Source organism: Molothrus ater, chromosome 21, assembly GCF_012460135.2.
Source record: "Molothrus ater isolate BHLD 08-10-18 breed brown headed cowbird chromosome 21, BPBGC_Mater_1.1, whole genome shotgun sequence".
NCBI lineage: Eukaryota > Metazoa > Chordata > Aves > Passeriformes > Icteridae > Molothrus > Molothrus ater.
Window position 1 is genome coordinate 4,271,412 of NC_050498.2, and position 18,416 is coordinate 4,289,827.

At 48.9% G+C, this 18,416-nt stretch overlaps 1 protein-coding gene across 3 annotated transcripts in view; it reads left to right on the forward strand.

Annotated features, from left to right (window-relative positions):
- Nucleotides 1–18,416, forward strand: part of CAMKK1 (calcium/calmodulin dependent protein kinase kinase 1) — a 99,666-nt gene that overhangs the window by 68,553 nt on the left and 12,697 nt on the right. For all 3 annotated transcript variants that reach the window (XM_036394993.2, XM_036394995.2, XM_036394994.2), the window contains exons 10-15: nucleotides 9,600–9,799; nucleotides 10,446–10,499; nucleotides 11,362–11,435; nucleotides 15,518–15,605; nucleotides 16,839–16,967; nucleotides 17,759–17,862. In XM_036394993.2, coding sequence (XP_036250886.1) covers nucleotides 9,600–9,799; nucleotides 10,446–10,499; nucleotides 11,362–11,435; nucleotides 15,518–15,605; nucleotides 16,839–16,967; nucleotides 17,759–17,862 — 649 coding nt within the window. The remainder of the gene's footprint in view (nucleotides 1–9,599; nucleotides 9,800–10,445; nucleotides 10,500–11,361; nucleotides 11,436–15,517; nucleotides 15,606–16,838; nucleotides 16,968–17,758; nucleotides 17,863–18,416) is intronic.

The following is an 18,416-nucleotide window of genomic DNA, read 5'->3' on the forward strand; positions in this document are numbered from 1 at the left end:
ATGCTGCTGCAGGAACAGTTCCTGCTCAGAGGAAACTTTGAGTTTAGTACACAGGGGAAAAAAAACCCAGCAAAGTGTGGGTAGTCTTAAGCAGAGAGAATTAAATTCAACAATAAATTATAGGATGCCCAAGCACTCCCAGCAACAGAACAATAGGATGCTTTGTTTTGGACCATTGAGTAACCACTTATTTTATTAGCAAATGAAAGTTAAAAATGGTGTTCTCTCTGAACTGCTGGGTAAATGCATGGCAATTATTATATAATTAAGAGGAAAAGTGCACTGTTTGTGCATGCTGAAGGAAAAGTGTTGCCAGGCAATCCAGAGATTGCAAGGTAATTTTAATGTAAGCATCCATAATTGTTGTGCAATTTGGGAGGCTCAATAACCTTGCAGCTGCTTGAAGCTCACAGTCATCACAGCAGCAAATGCATCATTGTTGGTTGGATTTCATCAGGTTAGAAGTTGGAACCTGGATTCCTGTTGGAGTCTGAGAGGTGCTAATGGTGGGCAGGAAGGGGAGCCAAGGTGGTGGGAGATGTGGGCTGACCTCTTAAATCACTGGTAGTGCTCTGTGAGCACTGTGTGTCCCTAGGGACTGCACTCACTGGTTTTTCCAAAAAATTGAGTTGGCCTGGGGTGGAGGCCTCGTGCAGGAGGGCTGGCTGTGGTCCAGGTGATGAGAGCTGGGTGGGAGGCCTGGCTTAGGGCATGGTGGGAGGCTGGGACAGAGCCCTGGAGAGAGCCAGGAGCTCCCTGAGCCAGGCAGTGGCACAGAGTGGCACCTGCTTTAGGCTGGGTTTAGTACCAGGAGTGCACTTAGACACCAGCACAATCCCAGCCTTGCTCAGGCTCTGAGAGTCAGGGAGAGCTGCCCATGGTTGTCCCCCTTCCTCTGGCCCCTGCAGGGCTGGGAATACATTTGGAGTTTAGGCTTGGTGGTGTCACTGATTCATGAGCTCTGCTCCAGTGTCCCAGGCCTGGCTCAGGGGTGTGTGCAGTGTCAGCAGTTGCTCAGGCACATCCAAGTGTCACTGGGCCCCTGGTGAAATGGGCCCTTCACAGCAAAGTGGTTTTGCTCCCGTTTTCAAGACTTCCCCAGTGCTGCTGGCCCTGCTCAGGCTCTCAGGAGCTGGGGGGACAGTCTGGCCTCTGTGTTAGTGCCAGCAGAGTGGCAATGCCAGTGTGCTCAAGTGGCAGCATCCACAGCACAGCTTCTGCCAGGAGCAGGGGCTCAGCTGAAGTGGAGCACAGGGGGAAGCTGAGCCCTTCCAAAGGGCTGGGTGGTGCTGAGGCTGCAAAACTTTGGGCTTCAGCAACTTTATCCAAGTGGCAGAGGCTTAATGGGTGCAGCAAGAGAGCAGCAAAACACTGGAGAGAGGTGACAACACCACTTGGGATGGGAAAGTTTGCTGGGAAAGTTTAGATTATTTGGATGGGAAAGTTTGGATTATTTGTGTCATGAACTAAAGCATGTGCTTAAGCATCTCTGTCAATTAGGGATTTGTGCAATTGCCACTTTTTCACTTGTAACTCCCCTCTAGTAGTGCTTGGCTGGGGTTATTTAAACTTCAGCCTCCCTTCCAGGAAGGCAGACTTTGCTTTCATAGAGATACTCAGTAGGAATGCTCTATATGTATCATTTCTAAAGGAGCATTTTAGCAAGTTTGTGTTAACCTGCTGGGTCTCCAAGGTTTCCAGAGGGGAATGCAGTGAAAATTGCACCTTTTCTAAAAGGACTAAGGAACAAGACCTCTTTACCACTTCTATCTGTGCTCCCTCTGGGTTTTCACTCCCTGTTGGTGGATTTGTTGGTAGGAAATGGTCACCATGCTTCATCAGCAGGCATGAGGGATATGCCAGGTAGGTGTCCCAGTTTGATTTTAGGGCTGGGACATGAGACTCTTCATTTAGTAAGAATCTTCATTAAGAAGTTTCATTCCTTCCTGAGTAAGGAATGAGAATAAGCAGACAAAAGGGCTGTCCAGGCAGGAGCTGGCAGTGACACTGGCCAGGAGCAGACAGTCAGAGCACACACAGTGTGGCCCAGGGGAAAACCCTGCTGACTTGCACAGTGCAGATGAAGCACAGTGACTGTCCCTGCTGCTCTGGAGCTGCCAGCTCAGTATTCCAGTCACGAGAAGCTAAAACAGCTTCTGTCAGCCTGGCTGGAGAAGGAAAAACCTTATTTCCTGCCTTCTCTGTAAAAGCTGCTGTTCTCCTCCTGTGACTGTGTCTAAGGGGGAGCAGTTTTGGTCTCCCCTCTGCAGAGGAAGGCTTGTCTCCTCTGAGCTGTGGGGTTGAAGGGAGGGTAATGACATGCAGCTAAAGCCATTGGGAAATTCCCTTTCCAGCAGCAGCTCTCTGCAGTGAGGGCTGCAGTGACCCTGAGCCTGCAGCCTGAACAAAGCTCTGGCTTTTCAAAGCTGGCTTTTCTGAGATAAGAAACTTGGTTATCAATATATAATTTCCATTATCTTAAAGGAAATTTAAGCAAATGAGCCAACACAGGCTTGTGTCCTCTGAAGAGTAGCTAGTGCAGGGAGGGGCACGAAGGCATCGGTGCTGCAGATGGTTTGGTCTGCTTTGGCTCTTGGCAGAGGGGAGTTCCCCAGGCTGGTGTGGGCCAGCAGAGCTGGGATATGGGTCTGTGGTGGAGCTGCTGCAGGCTCTCTGTGATTGTCAGCAAGCTGCTTGCTCCCATGTGGGAACTGGGGACCTGCCTCTTCTCTGCCCCTGCCTCTGTCCTGTACAAGTTTGGAGCTCCTCAAAGAGAGCAGGTTGAGGTGAGAGCTACAGCTGCAAGGTTCTGGGTGATATAAATGACACCACCAGGAGAAGAGAGGCTGGCTTGTGTTTTATCACATGCAGACAAGCTCTCCTTAGCTGATAACAACCAAACAAAAAAGCCTTTCATGAGCAGCAAGTGTTGCTGATACTGATCGATAAGGACTGTACAAGAGTGAGAGTAATTAGCTGGTGGAGGAGATCAGAGAGATCTGCTGGAGCCTCTCAAGATCAGGCAGTTTGATTTCTGTTGTTTGATGCAGTTCTGTGGCTGCTCAGGGTTGGAGCAGGCCTGGCACAGCCTGTGCAGGTTGTTTGGTACCTGCTGTGCCCTGCTCCCCTGGGGCACTGGGGTGGGTGCAGGGAGCTCTGCACTCCCCTGGGGCTGGTGACAAGTGACAGGGCTGTGCTCAGCTGGGCTGGAGGACAGGTGCCCAGGGACAGCCTTTGACAAGGTCACCTGTCCCTGTTGCCTCCTGCTGGCAGCATCCACAGCACAAGCTCTGCCAGGAGCAGGGGCTCAGCTGAAATGGAGCACAGGGGGAAGCTGAGCCCTTCCAAAGGGCTGGGTGGTGCTGAGGCTGCAAAACCTTGGGCTGCAGCACCTTTATCCAAGTGGCAGAGGCTTAATGGGTGCAGCAAGAGAGCAGCAAAACAGTGGAGAGAGGTGACAACAGCGCAGCTGGGATCCTGCCCTGCCCCTGCAGGGAGCTGGGCATGGGATGGGGTGTTCCCCTTGTCCCCCCTGTCTCCTGCAGCCCTTCCCCAGCACAGCCCTGTGGATGAGCAGCCTTCTGTTCTGAGCTCTGGATGGTGGTGCAGCAGTTTCCTTGGGAGGGTGTTAAATCATTGCTCTGCTACAGGGCCAATGTGAGAGCAATACTGAGCAGGCTCTGCAGTAGCTCCATATGGATTGCTTTTGTCCTTGAGTGGGAATGGGATTCTGGTTTTAATCAAGCAGAATTCAGCACTGGCCTCAGTAAATAGCAGGATGTGTCAGTGCATTGCAAAGTTTTATATGTATCATTTCTAAAGGAGCATTTTAGCAAGTTTGTGTTAACCTGCTGGATCTCCAAGGTTTCCAGAGGGGAATGCAGTGAAAAGCACCTTTTCTAAAAGGACTAAGGAACAAGACCTCTTCACCACTTCTATCTGTGCCCCCTCTGGGCCTTCACTCCCTGTTGGTGGATTTGTTGGCAGGCAGTTCCCAGGCATTTGCCTCTGAGTGAAAGTCCTGGAACAGCCTGTGGGGTCTGGAGTGAGGAATGTTTGTGAAATGGCTGTTTGGTTCCAGCTAGGACTGAGCAGAAAGGAATTAGGGCTTTGCTAAGGAGCAGGGGGGCAATGGCAGAACTGTGGAAACCCAGACAGGAGTGTACAGACAGGAACCAGCTGGCCCAGCAGCAGAGAACTCCCCCAAAATCCTCCCTTTTCTCCAGCCCCATCTACTGGACCACAGCTGGCTGCTGTTGCCAACTCAGTTCAAACACAAGGTAGTGAAGAAACAAAAAAAACAAAAAAAGCCCTAAAAAGCCAGATTTTCAGGAAGACCTTTAATTTTAGGCATTTTTTTTTCATTGAACACCCAAGTGCAGGGTTTTGTAGGTGCAACATGCCTGCTAGAGCTGTCTGAAATCAGATTTTCAGGAAGACCTTTAATTTTAGGCAGTTTTTTCATATGGGCTTGAATTTGAGCACCCAAGTACAAGGTTTTGTAGGTGCAGCATGCCTGCTAGAGCTCTGTCTGAAATCAGGAGGGACAGGGGAAGGATGCTCCTTTCCCAAGGATTGCTCACACCCTGAGAGCTCTGAATCCTCCTCTGGGCTTGTATCCCCACAGCATCAGCTGGCTGGGTTTAGGCAATAGTGTTCCATGCCCAAATTCAGGAGACAGACCAGACTTTTAGGCATCATTTCCTTGTTTCTGAGCACCCTGGAGCTCTGGGTCTTGACTAAATCCAAGTTCAGCTGTCCCTGGTCAGGCTTTCTGACACGAGTTGTGTAAAATGTTGTGCCCAGGCACTCAGCTGCCCTGCCTGCTCTTCATGGGGTGGCTGTTAGGATAAACAAATAAGGATTTCTACCACATTTGAGATCTTTTCCTGGATGATGCTCTAGGAATCCATGGGATTGTTATCCAGATGCAAATAGGCCTGAAATAGTGTTACCTTTCTACTGCAATGAAGGATGGGTCTAATAAAACCAAATTTAACAGAGTGCTGCATAATCAGACTTTGTCCTGAGGGCTCTGTGATATCTTAGGTGGTTTCATTTTCATTATGAAGAAAAACCAATCCATGCCCTGCACAGGTCTGGCAGCACAGAAAGTGCAGGGTGGTTTGGAGCCCAGGGAGGTCATTCTGGTGAGCTGATCCCTGCTTTAGGAGCAAAACCCTTTCCAGGTAAAAGCAGCTCATGGAGCCATTTTGCCAGCTTGCCAAAGCAGCTTCAGCAAAGTGACAATGTGAACATTTAAATGCTCTGCCTGGGCAGCTCAGCATCGATTTTAACCTGGGGAGGGCTGCAGGAAAGTGGGAATTTGCATGGGGATGGGTGGTTTCAGCTGTTGGTGTGGCCTTGTGCGTCCACTGGGATGGTCCTGCCCAGGCTTCCTGCATCCAGCAGCCACATTCCCCTGGCTGGGCTGGCTCTGAGGGCAGTCTCTGCCTGCTTTGGGACCCTTTCTGTGCTGTAGCAAGCAAAAACCCCAGAGCCTTGCACTTAGAGCAGGACACAGAGTAGCTGGAACTTCTCTCAGAGGCTTGGATTCAGCTTAGGGGTCCCAGTGTGGTTGTGACAGCCTGGTCAGAGAGAGAAAGCCAGATAAACTTTCCCAGGAATTGTTCTGGGGAGTTTGAGAAGGCATAAAAAGCTTTATTACAATCTCCTGATATTTATAACCAACATTGTTCACCCAGAACCTGATTGGTTCTTAATAACCAATTCTTAATTACCCACTGGTTAATTAGGAACCACCCTTTGGTAAACACCTTGTGAGAAACAACTGTTTAAAACACCAGCTGCAAGATTGTAATTCTTTGTCTCAGTCTTCTCAAACTCTCCAGAACAATTCCTGGGAAAGTTTATTTGGCTTTCTCTCTCTGACCAGGCAGTCACAACCACAGGCCCAGTTGCCCATGAAGGGAGCTAAAGGGAGGCCATGAGTTGGTCTAAAAGAAGAATCATCCCCAGACCCTCACGGAGCACGTTTAAGTGCAGCAGTACAGATCATTCTTTTGGTTATGTCTGTTTAAAGCACATTTAGGGGTTTTATTTACATGTTGAATAAATGAGCCTGATGCATCCCTGCTCCTCTTTGTGTCACAATGTGTCCTTCATTCCAAGGACAGGACAAGTGTTTTGTTTCTGGAACCTCTGCTCCTGGCTTCAGTGAACTAATCCCAACAAGAGTGCCTTTCCTACCTGCTGCTCTTGAATCTACAGAGGATGAATCTTGCTCCCAAATGCTTCAGGATGGTGAAAGGAGAGGGTTAATTTATGCTGGTGATTGTGTTTGACTGTGGCTGTCCCCTGCTCCCCTTGGGGTGGGTCCTTGTCCCTTCTGTACACTCATTAACAGGCTGGAAGGTGTCATTGGTGGCAGGCTTTGATTCCCAGGATGCTCAGCTCTCCCTCTGGAGTTCTGCAGGGATAACACCATCCTTTCCTCTGTGTGCTGTGCTGGAGATGCAGATCCTGCTGGTTTGGCCAGCACCTGTCCCCCAGGGCAGCTCTGGCCCTGGGCTCCTGGGGCAGTGATTTGTGTCAGCCTTGGCCAGTCCTGCTGAATTTACTGGTCCCTGCCTTGCTCCCTGCAGTGTGTATCTGCACAGGCACCAGAACTTGGTGGGTTGGGAAGTTTTTCCAGGCTCAGTTGTGTTGGTGTCCTGCAGGTGAGCAGCAGCTCCCAAACAAACCAGCTTTTGTCTATTGCCTACAGGCAGAGTTGGGAATGATTTTGGGGGGATATTTTACTCTGTATTGTGCTGAGCTGTCCCAGTGGCAAGGCACAGCAAGCAGAGGGTAAGCCTCTGCATTTTGAAGCCCAAATCCAGTTTTGGGAAGCTGTGCAGGGGAGGATGCCCACAGCAACCGACAGGCTGGGACTTCAAGTTACATTTCTTCAGAGCAGAACAGGGATTTCAGCTTTCCTTCATCAGGTTAGCAACTCCACACCAAATCATTTCTTGACAGATGTGAGCACTTGCTCTTTCAGTTTTTGTGGCTGTGATGTTCATTTCCACCAGCTGCTGCTCAGTCCCCTGTCCTCCCTTCATGGATGGCTGTTTGCTCTGCAAAAGGCTGGGCAGAGAAGGGGATTTGCAGACAGCAGAACTCTTTCAGCCAGCTGAAAGGCAGGAGGCTTTGGTGGCTGTCACACAGTGTGTGGGTGGGACACTGCTCCAAATTACCTCCCCTCTGCATCTGTCCCCTTCCCATCCCAGTCTGGTATCATTGTAGATGGATGCCAGGTGTTTGAAAGCACCTGGGATGTGATATTCCAGAGGCCAGGCTCACTCCTGGGCTCCTCAGCCCTGCAGGAACTTGTGCTGAGTCTCTCCTGTGAGCACCCACGGTCAGACTGTCAGAACTGTAATGTTCTCACCTGGAAACTCAAATATTCATTGGCCATGTGAGCCATTGTTTGATGGCTTTGGTTTTTGCAGAGGATGTGTTATGTGTTTCTAATTTCTTTGTTCTTTGTTTCTGTGCCCAGCAGTGTCCAGACCTGCTGGGGACCAGCAGCTGGAAAACTGCCCACAGTGTTCCTCAGCTTTCATTAGATGGTGCAGAGGCAGGGAATGTATTCTACAAAATACACAGTTATATGAGAGAGAAAATGCTTTATGGTTTTATTTTGTTTGTGTTTTTTTACTTTCCTATAAGGAAGAAATAATAAAAAGCCTGGAGTACTTGCTTGCCTTAATTTTCACATTTAAATTTTCACATTCTGGCAAGCTCCAGGGATGTGCTCATATTGTCCATATTTGTTTGGGGTTTTTTTAGAGGCTTTGGGAATCCTAGCCCTGTGGTGCCAGGCATGACAGCAGACACCTGCCTGAAAGGCAGCTCATCATCTCTTGAAGGAGAACTTCACTCCCCCTTCACCCTTATTTGCTCTCCCTATATTACCATAATGAAATGTCAGCTTGCCACCAGCTCTGCTGCTGAGCAGATGTTTCCTCCTAATTGCTGTTGTTGCAGGGTTTGGGTGTTTATCCTGGCTGTTATCATTAACTGCCTCCCATCACAGCCTGGCCATGCAGTTGGTGCACATCTGGAAGAAAATGAAAGTACTGGTGCTCTCCAGCAAGTTTTTGTCTGCTGGATCTCCAGAGCAGCTATTTAATGTGCCAAGGACAGCATCCCCAAAAGTGCTTTAAACTGAGGAGAGGGCTTTGAAGAAAAAAATACCTGCAAGTGTGACCTTCCCTGCCCAAGCATGGCCTGCTGGAAAGTTGGTTTGGAAAGAGCAGAAAGTTAAATGAAGTTAGTTCATTTTTGGTCCCAAAGCACAAACTGGGATGCTCCACAGGGCAGGCTGCCTTTGTGGCACTGTGCTGGTCAGGTTTGTGAAGCAGGAAAGGGTTAGACCAGCATTTTCCTCCACCCAACATGTATTTCCTAGAGATATGAAAAGTGCTCATGGAGGTATAAAAACAAACATGGTCTGTTGGCAAGAAGGAAATGTGAAAACAGTGGTTGGAGCCAGGGGAGGAGGGAGGCCTGGGGGTCCTGGTCCTCTGGGGAGGAGAGCAGGATTAGAGGATTTCCTCCTCCTCCTCCTTCAGTAAAGACTCTTGGGTTTTCTAAAGTTCTGCTTTTGGGGTCATTTCATGTTCTGAAAGCTGGTGGGGTTTTTTTATTTTTCAAGTTCTCTGAGTTCCTGAGAAATCAGCCACCTCCCTTCAACTCCCTGCTTCACTCAGTGGCCTGGAAATGTCTTTCAATATTGCACAAGAGAGGGGGTTTTGTTGTTGTTTTCAGTGCATCTCAGCCTCCAGGCTCTCTGCAAGGGTTTGTTTCATGTTGGATGTACAAACACTTCAGCTGCTGCCCTTGTGGAGTGGGACAGAGCTGGAGCCTCATGGAATGAAGGGCCAGGTCTGGCCACAGCTCTGGCTGCAGGAGTGGTGGGAAGGGCTGGGCTGGTGGGCCAGGCTGGGCTTTGGGCTGATGCAAAGCAAGGTGAGGTTGTTTCTCTATTTATGGGCTCCATTGAGAAGTTTTACTAAATAAACAGTGCCTCTTTGGGGTGCTGGTGCTTGCTCCAAGCTTGGAGCTCCATTATTCCACCTTTTGAGCTGGAAATGCCCACTGATTTCTGAGCTGTTGGCTGAACCTGGCCCTCAGCTGTTGGTCACCTGTTTCAGGTGGTTCTGCCCCTCTTGATGAGCTTCACAGCACTGCAGTTTCAAAATAAATAAACTCAAAGTGAACCTGTTCATTTGGGTCCCATAAACCTTTAGTTCAGCAGGTGGCCCAGCCCATCAGCTGGTGTGATGAAGCCAAGCAAATCTGCAGGATCTGAGTGTTCTCCTTCTCCAGCAGCATTGCTTGTTCCCTCTGGCTGAGCTGTCCCTGAGTTTGTGGCTTTTCTTTGCATAATTCCTGGATGTATTTCTGAGAATTGTGTCCCAGTGAGGCACCAAAAAGCAATGGCTGTAAGGAACCATTGTATTCCATCTTCAGCAGCAGCTGGGGGTGTGGGGCCTGAGCTTGCACCTTTATTTTCCCCCTCCTGGAAAGGTTTCCCCTGGGTCTGTTGGCTGCCATGGCCAATTCTGCTCCTTTTTTTGGCTGTTTTTCAGTGCACTACCAGAAGATCATCCACAGGGACATCAAGCCTTCCAACTTGCTCTTAGGAGATGATGGCCACGTGAAAATTGCTGATTTTGGTGTCAGCAATCAGTTTGAAGGGAATGATGCCCAGCTCTCCAGCACAGCAGGGACACCAGCCTTCATGGCCCCAGAGGCCATCTCACAGACTGGCAAAAGTTTCAGTGGAAAGGTGGGTCTGTGCTCACAGGGGGCTCCTGGCACCCCCAGCATGGCACAAAGGCAGTGCCACCCCTGCATGCTGGCTGTGCTACAAATTTGGGCTGACATTCAGTAAAACTGAAGCTCTGATTCTCTCCAGGCCAGGCAAAGCTCACATTGGTGGCTCTGTGACACTTTGCTGAGGATCCCTGCTTGGCAGGAGCCAGGCCAGAGCCCTGTCCCTGCCCCAGGGGAAAGCAGGAAGCCTTTGATTCCCTCCCAAAATAATCAGGAGGCACAGGGGGCTGCTGAGCACCAAGGCCATGCCTTGATTTCCTGGAAGGGACAGACACTGCCAAGGCTGCTGATGCAGACAGAGGGACAGGGACTAATAGGGAGTTTTTTGTCTGGAAAACTGTTGAAGTTTAGCCCTGAATGGTTCCATTTCCTGTAAGAAGGGGCTGCTTGTGCTCACAGCAGGGCAAGGGAGCAGTGCCTGGCCCAGCACAGCCCTCACTCCTCAGGTGTGCAAGAGCTGCCCTTAGGAGCCCAACTTCAAGGGGACGCAGAAATGTTAAATCCATACAGAGAGTGTTTTCTGAATTGCTGGGAAAATCCAGCTTGCTCAGATCAGCTGTGTTGCCTCTCCTTTACCCTCTGTCCATGCTCTCTTTCAGGCCCTGGATGTGTGGGCCATGGGAATCACCCTGTACTGCTTTGTTTATGGCAAGGTAAGCTGCCTTTCAGTGCTGGAGCCCTGCACTGCACTGCTCTGCCTGCCTTTTGACTCATTCCTTTCCAAATAAAGGCAAATATTAGAGACAGAGACCTACCCTCTGTAAGCTCAAAACCCCCCTGCAGATCAGGAGGGGCTGAGGCTGTGATCTGTGGAAAGGATCATTCCCAGCACTGGGCAGAGCAGCAAACCCAGAGCTGCAAACCCAGGGCAGCATCAGCAGCACCACCAGCAGTTTGTGGGGGGGTTATTTTTATTTTCTGCATTTAGAGATGAGCCAGATAGAGACATAGGGCTGATCCCAAACTGCTGCAGCCCTTTGGGAACCAGATTACAGAAAGCTCTGGCTGCCAAAGCTGAGTTAGGACGGATGGGGGGGGTCCAGTTTGGCAGAGGCAGCTCCTCAGTGCTGCCTTCTGCTCACCCCATGTCCTGCCATGGCCTTTCCCTCCCCTGTGGCCAGAAGCCCCATGTCCCACCTGTGCTGTCCCAGGAGGTGTGAGCAGCCTCTGAACCCCTGAGCTCTGCTGATGCCACCACAGGCACCAGGCACCCAGCTCTGGGCCAGAAGTGGCAGGGGGAGGTGACAGAGGCAGTTCATGGTCACCTGGCAGGCTGGAGGAAGGAGGGATTCCAGTCCAGTTATGTGTTCCCCAGATGCCTCTGCTGTTCTTCTGAGTTTATTTTTTTTAATAAGGAATGAATCCATTTATTGTGTGGGGGGAGATTTAATTTATTTCCATCTCTGTCTAAAATCCAGGGAGTGCAGAGGTTGTACTTGGTGTTACATGAATGACAAATGGCTGAGTGATACCAGCATCTTGGACAACTGGAAAATCTCTTTGTTTGTTTTACAGTGCCCTTTTATAGATGAATATATTCTGGGTCTTCATAATAGGATCAAGACCAAGCCTGTGGAGTTCCCAGAAGAGTGAGTAAACTTTGCTCAGCTGCTGGAAAATAAAGTTCAGTTTTCAGCATTATTCTCTGTGTGGCCCAGTGGTCACCACAGGGGGATGGATATGGGTGAGGTGCTCTGTGTTCTCCTGGGTCCTTCACATGGGTTTTGTGTTGGTGTTGAGGTGTTCAAAGAAGCTTCTGCTCTTCCTCTGGCCCTGTTGTGCAGACAGGGACTCAAGGAAATGGCTCTTTGGAAGTGAAGGGATTCCAGGATCTCAGAAGTTCTGCCCCACCTGCTGACTCTGGAGATGCTGGATGGTTTGGTTGGGGTTTTCTCTTTCCCTGTGCAGCAGCCACCAGGATGATTTCATGTATTCATTTTCAAAAGCAATGTGGTGATGAACCTTGGTCTTGGTCTGAGTAAGCACATCCTCCTCCTGTGGCCTTCCTTTGGAGCCAGGGGAGCTGGCTGATGGAAGGATGCTTGGCCTGAGATGTGCAACCACAGCTCAGCAAATCCCCCTCCTCCAGCACACCCCAGGAACACATGGCAGAAAGGAAAAAACATGGCAGTTATGGAAAAACCAGGAATTAACTCACTTGTGATCTACTGAGGGTCTGCTCCCCCCTGCTTTGGTCAGGGAAGGAAACCCCTGTGGGGCACAGTGCAGGGCTGGGGTGGTCACAGCGTGTCCTCAGCAGGGCAGGGGACAAGCCAAGGCCACTCAGGTGGCACTGAGCAGTGCAGGTTCAGTACTGAGCTGTAAGTGCTTGTGGTCAGTGTGGCAGGAGGGTGACACTCCCTGTGTGCTCAGTGATGGCCACCATTCATGGTGCTCCATGGTCACCATTCCTGCAGCATCAACTGCTGGCCACTCAGCATTTCCTCCAGCTTCAGGCCTTTGGTGACTTCTGCTGGTGAAGAATTTGTTTCCCCTGGTTCCTGACAGATGAATTAGCCAGAGCTGGACTCTCTGTTTTCCCTCCCAAATCCACACAGTAGTCAGGCAAAGAATTCTTGACCTAATTGTTCATTCCAATAAAAATGTGTAGATAAAATTACTTGATTTGGAGAAGCACAAATTAAAACTCCAATGAGAGGCATGTGTGGCATTGGAGAGGCAGGGAGGGATGTTGTGAGGCAGCCTGTGGAATGTGCATGTATCCAACACCTGTGGCAAGGCAAGGCTCTCCTGTGAGATGCTCACTGTATTTTCAATCACAGTAAAGAGCTGGGCCTCTACCTTGGCAGTCCCAGACTTCTTCTGATCCCACAGAAAGGGATGGACACTCAGGGTGCCCTCTTTGACACCTGGGCTGCTTTAATTGCCCTGCACTGACAGCAGCCTCAGCCCCTCTGCCCAGCTGGAGCCTGCACAGGACGCTGGGGCTCCAAGGCTGGGCTCAGCCCACTTTTAGGGCACACACAGATCCCAGGGTGGGTAAGAGCAGCTCTGGCAGGCCCAGGTGACTGAGTTGAGGCTTTAGGAGCACAAAGGCTGGTCATGCTCCATTGCTGTATCCCCACCTGCAGTTGGAACAGGACTTTGTCTTGACAGCACTGCAGCCAAAAAACCCCAAACCTGTTTATGTTCCCCTGGCAGTTTCTCCCTTGCTCAGGGCTGCCAAAACTCCCACCCCTCCCTCAGCTACCTTGTATTTGGGTTAGCAGTCAGCTCACAAGTGACTGTTCCCATCTGCCTCTGCAGTAAGTTATTAACATTTAATGGGCTAACTGGCTTGTGCTGAGATCTGTTCCTTCATTCAGGCATTTCCTTCAGCCATAATTGGGCTGCATGATTTATGTGGATTCCTCAGTGACCTGTTCTCCCAGTCTAAAAAAAACTGCACCCCTGATTAGGTTGTTGGAGGAGCTGAAGGTTACTAGGTGTTGACAGCTGTCCAAATCACATCTATTTGTTAGAGGCAGCCACAGAGACATGGAATTCACTGGAGTAGATCCACCCTGACCTCCCACAGAATTAGCACCTCTCTATAGTGAGGAGTATTTTGGTTTGAATTTATTTCACCATGGCTACAAAAGACACATTCCTGTTTGGAGAGAGCCCATGGAAACTCATTGCCTGTTTCCTGACAACCTTTAGGACAGATGGATCTGACTGTACCAGTGTCACCATCCTGTTCCCTTAGAGACACCAGGATAAATATTTATGGCACTGGAGTTCTCATTCATGACACGAGGTAATGGGCTTAGCTCACCCCCTGAGGATCCTGGCATGACTAAAACCAAGCTGAACTTTCTCTTCAAACATGTGGCAGCAGAGCCAGCAGCTCTGCCCAGCCTCTCCTGGTGAAGCCCAGGTCAATGTTCCCTGACCTGCAGGCACCCTGTAAAGTGATCTGGGTGCTGGCAATCCTCCTGAAGGGATGCTGAGCTCTGTGCTTGGCATCTTGCTGAGAGCTCTTACAGGACTGTGGCTGTGAGAAATCCCAGACAGTGCAGGCTTTTCAAAGGAAAAATGCCACCAGGCACAGAGTTCACCCTGTGCTGCAGACTGGAGAGAGGGAAAGCAGAGACTGCTGTGATCTCTTACCTGGCCATAACCCACCTGACACCTGGGATCCTTTTCCCCATGACTTTAATCCTGTGTTGTGTAGAAATCAGTCTAGTGCCCAGAAATGTTAAGTGATTTTATATTCCATTTATTTTATTTTAAGTAAAGCTGTTGACACTTTGACAGAACTGATTTTAAGTATTTTTTTTAAATGCCATCTCACCTGTATCAGTGTGGTGTCTGGAAGGAATCTGTTCATTCTGAGCTGCTAAATGCACTGTCACTGCCCATGGCTGTTCCTCTGGAGCTCAAGAGCAGCACCATTCTTTCTATTCCAACTGAAATTGTCACCTGAGTCTCTGAGGACTCATCCTGTTCTTCCTCCTGTCTGGGCTCTACTGCCTGTGTACAGCAGAGCCTTGATGCAACTTCAAGTGTTTAGACTTCAAACTGAACCCCCTTTTGCCTCTGAACAAGCAGCATTTCCTTGTGGTTGTTTGTAAAGATCTCATAGCCAAAGTCCCAATAAAATATTCATGAATTATTAAACAGCAGCTCTGTTTTCATCAGACTGAAATATCCCTTCCTGTGATGTGGTTTGCATTTTGGTTTGTGATAGTTTATTCCCTTCTCTGCAGAGCAGGTGGGCACAGCACCTGGTGCTCACTCTTGTTTTCAGTCTCCAATCCAGCCTTCCTGGGGAGTGACATTTTGTGCTGCTAAGTTCCATCTCCATGAAGAAACACAATTCTTCAAGAGTCATTTGTGACACAGACTTTCAACTGCCTAATGCAATTCAGTCACATGCTGGCATTTTACTGCAGCAGCACTTTGATCATTCAGTTCTAGTGCATTTTAAAGGCATTTCCTGCCTCATTAACCACAGGAGTCATTGCAGCCTTTGGGCTTCAGGACCAAGGGCTCCATGGCAAGGGAGTGGCTTCTGGGCTCAGGTGCCCTCACGTTTAGATCTTGGAAGTAGTGTTAAAAATTTAGATGTATTTCTCTTATCTGCATTTATCCCTTCCCTCCTGTTGTTAGCCCAAGGCTGAGCTTTGCAGGTAGGGGATACTGAGTTACAGGCTGCCTGCAATCTGTGTTCTGGGAGCAATTTAAATAACACAACCTGGAAGCTTAGCTGGGAACTTGAATGTCAGATGGGGGTGTTTTATCCAGCATACAGTTGCTCATGATGCAGGTTCAGCAAATCAAGCTGTGCCCCTCTTGGTTCACAGAGTTCAACTCCAGTCTGCTCAGGAGCACTTTGTTGTTCCAAATCTCCCCTCAGAAATTCCCTGTCTTCAAGAATGTCCTTAGACCCCTTCACCTGTCCTTCATCCTGCATTTTGGGCGTGTGCTGCTGTGTTAGGGGGCAGGACAGGATAACCAAGACAGGATAACCAAGACAGGATAACCAAGACAGGATAACCAAGCCTGCAGCAGTGACTGTGGTGCCTTCCTTTTTTCCAAGCCAGCTTTGCAGAGAAAATACCTCCTGAGCAGAGCAGATTCTCTGCTAGGTAACTGCAGTAAGAACTGTGCACTGCTGCATTTACAAGTCCCTGGTTAACTGTGTGCTGCTGTTTTCTTCACTCAGGGCACAGATAAGTGACGAGCTCAAGGAGCTGATCCTGCGCATGCTGGATAAAAATCCAGAAACCAGGATAACAGTCCCTGAAATAAAGGTAAGGTGGGCCTTGATATTAGAGCTTTTAGTCTCAGCTGATTTTGTGTCCTTTGGTACCTTCTAATGAGGCAGAGCTGTCCCCAGTGTTTGTTTTGGGAGCTGTCTCTAGCTCCCTCCCTTGGAGAAGGAGAACACTCATTTTGCAGCCACAGCTCCCTCACTGCTTCTCACCCGGGGAATATTGACAAAAGCTTTCTTGTTTGCTTATTTAAATGAAAATTACTGAAAAGCTGGCTGATCTCAGTGAATCCCTGGGAGAATTGACATTGTCAGGGGAGTTGCTAGCTGCAGAGAGGGCTGGCAGTGCTGGATGTGCATTCCAGGGACTGGATGTGTGTTCCTCCTCTGGTCCTTCTGTGGCCAGTGGTCTCAAGGGAGCACATTTATTTCTCTCACCATTATTTGGGAGATGTTTAATAATAGAAAGAATGAACAGACCTGGCAAAGCACAATGCTTCACAGGTTGTGGTTTCATTCTGGGTTTGTGTGGGCTTGCTGTCCTCCTGTCACCCCTCACCAAGGCTTTAAACCTGCTGGAGGATCTCAAAATTTCCATAGAGATCCATCAGCATGTTCTACAGGGCAATCCCTGCTTTGTTTTGTCCCAGACCAACACCAGTACTGCCACCAAAGCTGACACTAGAAAGGCTGAGCTTCAGGAAAAAAAAGTGACATCCCTTCCCTCCATGCCAGGAGGCCAAAGGCAGGTTTGGAGGTGTATTTATGGGATTTCACTTGACAGCAGGTTTGGAGGTGTATTTATGGGATTTCACTTGACAGCTCTTGCAGACACACTGTGAGACCCTGTGGGTAGAAGAGCAGAGCTGAGTGCTGGCCCTTGTCCCTGGCTGGTGTCCCTGGGGACTTGGATGCTGGCAGAGGATGTGTCAGGCTGGGCTCTGTGCTCAGCCCATGCCCTCAGACAGGGCTTTCTTCCTGCTCCCAGCCAAGAAACCATCCCATGAGAGGCAGCAAGAAAAGGGGGCTTTGCTCTGCTGCATGCAAGACAAAAAATGAAAATCCTCCAGATAACTCAGGTTCTCAAAGTGTTTCAAACTTGATTCAGGGGGCGCCATGGTGCTGGTGGGTGGCAGCAGGTGTGACAGCACTGAGCCAGACTGCAGCCACTTCCAAGGGAGCTGGTTAAAAACCAGCTCAGGCAGTGGGAGATGGAGCAGTGCTGCCAGCAGAGAGGCCTGTGCCCCATTCCTGTGGCTGTGTGTCCCTGCAGGTGCACCCCTGGCTGAGCCGGGGAGGCGCGGAGCCGCTGCCGCTGGAGGAGGAGCACTGCTCCGTGGTGGAGGTCACCGAGGAGGAGGTCAAGAACTCTGTGAAGACCATCCCCAGCCTGCCAGCTGTGGTAGGTGTGAAACACACCCGAGCAGGGGGGCTGGGCTACAGCCTTCAGCTGCTGAGGGAGGTTTGGAGAGGGGACATTGTGGTGGTGTTCACAGGGGTCTCAGGATGAGGGAAGAGATGAGAATCTTGACTACGTGTTTCAGAAGGCTGATTTGTTATTTTATTTTATATATTAGATTAAAAGAAAATTATATACTAAAACTATATGAGAGTTATATACTAAATATATACTAAATACTATATATAATATGTGCTATATACTAATATACTAAATACTATATAGTAATTATATACTAAAACTAAAAGAATAGAAGAAAAGATTTAATCAGAAGGCTAGCAAAGAAAGGAATAGAATAGAAATTATAATAAAATCTTGTAACTGACTAGAAAGTCTGAGACAGCTGGACTGTGATTGGCCATTAATTAAAAACAATCACATGAGACTAATCAAAGATGCACCTGTTGCATTCCACAGCAGCAGATAATTATTGTTTACATTTTGTTTCTGAGGCCTCTCAGCTTCTCAAGAGAAAAGATCCTAAGGAAAAGATTTTCCATACAAATGTCTGTGACAGGACATGTGTGTTCCTGGCATGAAATTTCGGCCGCTTGACCCGGTGTGAACTTCTCGTGCCTGGCTGCTGCAGCAGCCTGGCTCTCTCAAGCAGCTTTGCTTTGTGCTCTTTGCTGTAAAATGTCAGCTGAATTATTAAAGAAGCTGTTGTTCCTCCTTTGAACTGGCTTCCAGGAGCCAGCCCTGCTGTTCTCACTGCTCTGTTCTGTTCCTCAAAGATCCTGGTGAAGGCCATGCTGAGGAAACGCTCCTTTGGGAACCCCTTTGAGGTCCAGACGAGGAGGGAGGAGAGATCCATGTCTGCTCCAGGGAACCTGCTGATGTAGGTACCCACAGCCATGCCTGCTCTGCAGCACGGCCAGGGCCTGTGGGGAGGGAGGGAGGGAGGGAGGGTGGGGGAAGCACTTTGCAAATCTTTTCTGTAGCAGTTAAAGACAAAACTCCCTTCTGCATCAAATACTGGAGATAAAATCTACCCCAAGTCCTCTCAGACTAAATTTTTATTTATATTATATTTATATATATATATAAAATATATTTTAATATATATTTTATATTATATATATATATAATAAAAACTCTTTTATAGATGCTGTTCTCTCTGTAAGGTGGGTTTGGCCTAAACACATGGAAGGTGCTAAACTTGAGTCTGTTTTCTCACCTGTTAATTTATAATGCTGTGATCAAAGATCCATTAGAGACTGGTGAAGTAAAATAAATTTAATTAGGGTCTAGTTTGGATATATATTGGAGGGTTTAATTCTTCTCTCCTTTCTATGGACAACAGAAATGGTACCAAATTAGCAGTTTATGTAGGTTTTTTTTAACTCAGAATGAGATTATGGGATTTGATCTGGGGTCTGGGGCCCAAGTCTG